At 41.8% G+C, this 5,468-nt stretch overlaps 1 protein-coding gene across 1 annotated transcript; it reads left to right on the top strand.

The window, feature by feature from the left end:
• The first annotated feature begins 3,108 nt into the window (after positions 1 to 3,108).
• On the top strand, positions 3,109 to 5,232 carry LOC148019138 (pentatricopeptide repeat-containing protein At2g40720-like). Its single transcript, XM_087701309.1, has one exon. It carries the CDS (start codon positions 3,109 to 3,111, stop codon positions 5,230 to 5,232), a length of 2,124 nt encoding a protein of 707 aa, XP_087557435.1.
• Positions 5,233 to 5,468: the final 236 nt, after the last annotated feature.

The following is a 5,468-nucleotide window of genomic DNA, read 5'->3' as shown; positions in this document are numbered from 1 at the left end:
GTGTACACGGGCAGGCCCAGAGGCCTTTTACCCCCAACAAGAGAGAGAGAGAGAGAGAGAGAGAGAGAGAGAGAGAGAGAAAGAGAGAGAGAATTTTGTGTATTTATGTTTTAAAAGTAAAGCTAAGGTATTGGAAGTTGAATATATTATTTGCTAGGTTAAACATGTACCTACATAGGCATTGTGCATGTGGAAGAGAAGCACATTGATTTTTTAAAAATCACATTTATAGCCTTTTTTAGTTGGCAAATAAAGAAAGTTCATTTTTAAGATTTAGCAAGTTGTCTTTGACATTATATTAACTTTCAATAATATCACTTTCATGAAGATTTCCTTGGTAGTAAACCTTTTTTGTGCAAAGCTTATATGTCCATCCAATATGGATGCAAGGAGGAATTGAATCATGTACAGATCTTGCATGACCTTGTGACATGGATAGGAGGGCCCTCTTAACTTGCAAATTAATGTTTGCAAACTATGATATTCTTCCTACTGCTAGCAAACAATATCAATGGGAAATAGGCTGAGATAATAAGGATAAAGCAAGCAAGCAATAAGAATGAAGTAAGAGAGAGGGAAAGGTATCTGTGACATTCATGTGTAATGTTGGATGGACAACCTTCCCCTCTCTTTAATGCTACCCTATTTCTTGGAAGAAAGAGGTAGCTAAACAAAACACCTATATTGCCATTGCTTTTGCATGATTATTACCTTTGCTTATATTTTGCATGATAATATCCTCCTTTTAATCTCTTGGATGAAGGAGACAAGTCGAGATGGTTCTCATGATTGGAGTTGAGACTTTGAGGGTCCTTATAAGTTATCCCCTCAAGTACTTGCGTCAAATTAAGCCTTTTTTATTTTATTCAACTCATGATGTAATTTTCATTTTTGATTTGGCAAATGAAGGCACTTGCAAAATTTATGGTAAACACTTTGCTAGGTATGAGAACTAGACTCCTTTACTTCTTGGTTCGGGTACCATTGTGTTAGGGCTAAGATGCTACAAGTAGATTGACTTGTGCAAGTCACCAATATTGCTATTGACCTGCACATGTCCTAGTAATGTAGATTGCAACCCCATAAAAAGGGGAACTCCATTGGCTAAACCAAATAGATCTAAAAATGGAGAAGCTTCAGTTTACTCAAATGATTGGTTGATGTGAAGATTGTTGAATGGTTGCTCTTCCTTTCTCTCACCTTGACTCTGTGTTCTCTCTCTTATCTTTGCATTCATCTCTCTTCCTTTGTGCAATGGGTTCCACTCCATAGAGTAGACTTGTGTGTGGCATGGTATCTTTAGCTGCCTCCCTGCCACCATGTAGGTCAATAGATTTGCATGTGGCGGTCTCCTAATGACTTGGGAAACTTTCAATATTTCAAATACTTAAATTGCGCATGATTTGTACAAACATAAAGAAGCAATTTATATATTTTAGGTTCCTATTGATCTACCTTTTGTTAGAAAACGTGAAAGTAAAGCAAGTGGAGAATATTATGCTAGGTTTTTAATCTTTATGTGATCCTTCATCTTTGTTTAAGTAAGGGCTTATTGTGAGTGAAGTGAATGGTTTGTTGAGATCATTAGCACAAAAGGGTGATGTAGGTTGAGGCTAATCTAATAGTGCTATAAATGTGTTGTGTGCTTATCTACTATAGAAATTACTCAGAAGAGCACCAACAAAACCTCACTTTCTAACACTCGAGATTATAATCTCTCTAATAGGGACATATCCCCCTTCCTTTTTTGGTAGCACAAGGAAGCATCCCTGCTACCCAAAAAACATGAGGGGTCTATGGTGTAGCCTTGTGAGCTTTGCATGGTGCATTATTGCATGAACCTTAGTTGTTTATGAGGGACCAATAGTGTGGCAATCAAGGATGCATCGATTGAAGGTTTTATGTAAATCAAGATATAAAATGCACAATATGGCTCAATTATTTGACTCATCAAACCAAATTCACTATTCAAGAATTTGTGTTAGAACTTCAAAAACCTATTATGCATGGAGCGCATTGTTTGTTGTGTGAAGCACACTATCAATTTTGTGAGCCAAGGAATGAATAGTACAATAGCATGGTTGTGGGAAGTAATTGTGTGAATAACATGTTTGCTTTCCTTTGGTCTCAAAAAATGCAAAGCAAGTGAGGTGCAACCTTGCGAGCTTTGCAATAATACCAACTGAAACACAATTAAAGTTGTTGATGACCAAGCCAATAGTATTATTAGCTCATGCCATTTCTAGTAGTTTACCTCACAATACCCATTATGCTTGTAGGCTAAAGGCCTAAATCCAACATGAATCAAACTTGGCTTCTCACAAAACACATAATGATGCCTACTCCCACTGTTATTGATCCATACTCTATGGGGAAGATCATAGGCCTTGCACACAAGGTACCATGGTGAAGGGAAAGTGAACCTTTTTATACATGGAGTTGATGTGGTGGCACCAAAGATTCTCTCGCCTTGGTTGAGGTGTGGTAGCCCCTTAAAAACCATGGGGAAAAGGTGTGTGGGTCTTAGAGCACCTTCTCATGGGCCTGACCTTTAACATCCAACATCTTTGCTCACATGCGAATGTTCATCTTTTGTGTGAGAACGTTCATCCAAAAACTGTGTTATAGTTTGAGGTGTAGTTTACAATGCACGGCATGAAATCCCTCTTACCATTGTAAGATCGGTAGTTGAGGACACAAGGCTAAACCTCATTTGTCTTTTCTAAGAAAGTGAGCGTTTAATGGGCAAAAACTATGGACTTCATGTGCTATGGTTCATGAAAAATTTAAATAGCCAAAAAACTATGGACTCCACGTGCCATGGTTCATAAAAAGTTTAAATGTATGTAGCGCTACAATATCCAGGGTCTCAAGGGAGATGGTTAGCCCAGCCCAATATCCATACTGGGAGTGAACTGCGGCAAGCCTTCCCCTTCCGTATGAGAGAAGGACCGCCCATGAGGCCGCATGCGCAGAACCTGGCCTCGACTGCCAAGGCAGAGCTCATGGGAGGAGGCCTTGGCCTCCATCACAGAACGCAGCATCCCATGCGATGCCGCTGCCTATGTCTCTCTCCTCAGAACCTGCACCCGCCTCAAGGCCTGCGCCATGGGCCGTCTTCTCCACCGCCAGATCACCTCCTGCGGCCAGGAGGCGGATCCTTTTCTCGGCGGTCTTATCGTTCAAATGTACATCGCATCTGGCGACCTTGCGGATGCACGCGTCGCTTTCTCTGGCATCAAGTCGCGCAGCGTTGACTCGTGGAACTCCATGATCGGAGCCTGTGCTCAGCATGAGAAACACGAGGATGGAATTCAACATTTCAGGCAGATGCAGCAGGAGAATGTCATCCCTGACAGGATTACAGTGATTAATGCACTTTCTGTGTGTGCCGAGCTCGGAGACACACCATTGGGGAAAGAGATGCATGTGCTTATTGCGTTCAATGGATGGGAATTTGATGCTTTTGCTAGCAGTGCTCTGCTTAATATGTATGGCAAGGTTGGCGCCATCGAAGATGCTCAGGCAATTTTCACCAATATGAGTGACCGAAATGTGTTTTCTTGGAGTATAATGGCTTCCTTGTACACAGGGCATGGTCGAAGCAGAGAGACTGTTGGACTCTTTGATCGGATGCTTGCAGAGTGTGTGCTGCCAAACACCTACACAATTGTAAGCACTCTTTCAGCTTGTGCTGCTCTATGCTTTCTGGTTAAAGGTAGGCATATCCATGCTTGCATAATGGGCGGTGAGCTCAAGGAACACCCTTATGTTGGTAATGCCCTTGTGAACATGTATGGTAAGTGTGGCTATGTATCTGAAGCACTCATGGCCTTTGATGAAACACCGGAGAGGGATGTCTACTCGTGGAATGTAGTTCTGATGGCCGTTGTTCAAAATAGGCATTACAAGGAGGCAATCCAATTGTTTGACAACATGCAAGAACAGGAGGTTCTTCCTGACACCACCACCTGTCTTAATGTTCTGTGTGCATGTGCTGGTCATGCTGATCTAGATAAAGGCATGGTTCTTCATGCTTATTTGGTCATCATTGGCATGGAAGCAGAATCTATGTTGTTCAATTCCCTTGTGACTATGTACAGCAAGTGTGGGAGTTTGGGTTCTGCAGAAGCGATGGTGAAGGGAATGTCTGACAGGTATGTGGGTGCATGGAATGCCTTGATTGCAGGTTATGCTCAATATAGGCAGGCAAGTGAGGTTTACCAGCTATTTTGTCAAATGTTGCAGGAAGGAACAATTCCTGATGAGCCTACTTTTGCTCGAACTCTTGAGGCATATGCTAGTAAGGAAGCACTGGCTGAAGGTAAAAGAATGCATGCCCGAGTCACTTTGCTGCCAGGTTTCATGATTGAACTGACCCTCATTAACATGTATGCTAAGTGTGGCAGCCTTTGTGATGCATTCAAAATTTTCTTGGCAATGGCTGAGCCAAATGTGCTCTGCTGGAATGCGGTTTTTTTTGCACTAAACCAATATGAACGTGGTAACGAGGCACTGGATCTCTTTGGAAGAATGCAGGTGGAAGGTGTAGTGCCAGATAGTTCCACAATTTCAAGTGTTTTATCTGCATGTGCGAGCCAGGCTGCATTAGGCCACGGCAAGAAGATACATTTTATCACAGTTCATCATGGTATTAAAGAGGAGGTAGTGGTTACAACTGCTCTCATTAATATGTATGGCAAATGTGGCAGCATTGATGATGGATTGAGGATGTTCGACAAGATTCCTGCTCATGAGCGGGATGACGCACTGTGGACAAGTGTGATACAAGTGTGCGCTCAGCATGGTGATGTCAAGGAGTCCATTCGACTATTTGACCAAATGCAACAGGAAGGCGTTAGTCCGACCAAGCTCACTTATCTGAGCATTCTTACTGCTTGTAGCCATGCTGGACTTGTAAATGAGAGCTTCTTTTTTTTCAACTTCATGCAAAATGACCATGGGGTAGAACCCACTAAAGAACACTATGATTGTATGATTGACCTCCTTGGAAGGTCAGGTCTACTAGAAGATGCGGCAGAGCTGATAAAAAAGATGCCTTTTAAGGCCAGCTATCTGTCATGGATTACCTTGTTAGGTGCTTGTAGAATTCAGGCTGATGTTGATCGATCAGAATGTATTGTGAACCACATATTTGAACAATACCCGGGGAACACTTCCCCTTCCTTGTTGTTATTGCAGACTTATGTTGCAGCTGGAAGTGAAAACTGACACAGAAGTTGTTTAGAAAGATATGAGAGCTAAGGGTTCTTAAAAGCTGACAGGCAAATATGCATGGTTAAGGTCAGTGTAGGGTTTCCAGTGTGAATAGTTAATCTAGCGCACCCACAAAAGGAAGAATTACATTTGACACTAGTCTAGTAGTTCACAGCATAAGAAATGTATTTGTTAGCTAGCTAACCTTTGTTTGTGTAGTAATTTTGAAAAGTTGCCAGTTCCAATTGAGC

This window comes from Lygodium microphyllum, chromosome 20, assembly GCF_053477565.2.
Source record: "Lygodium microphyllum isolate KBCC chromosome 20, Lygodium_microphyllum_v1.1.10, whole genome shotgun sequence".
NCBI lineage: Eukaryota > Viridiplantae > Streptophyta > Polypodiopsida > Schizaeales > Lygodiaceae > Lygodium > Lygodium microphyllum.
This window is presented reverse-complemented; position numbering and strand designations above follow the sequence as displayed.

Bases quoted from the DNA above. Each gene is read 5' to 3' on its own strand.
- LOC148019138 (XM_087701309.1), top strand. From the start codon at position 3,109: ATGGGCCGTCTTCTCCACCGCCAGATCACCTCCTGCGGCCAGGAGGCG.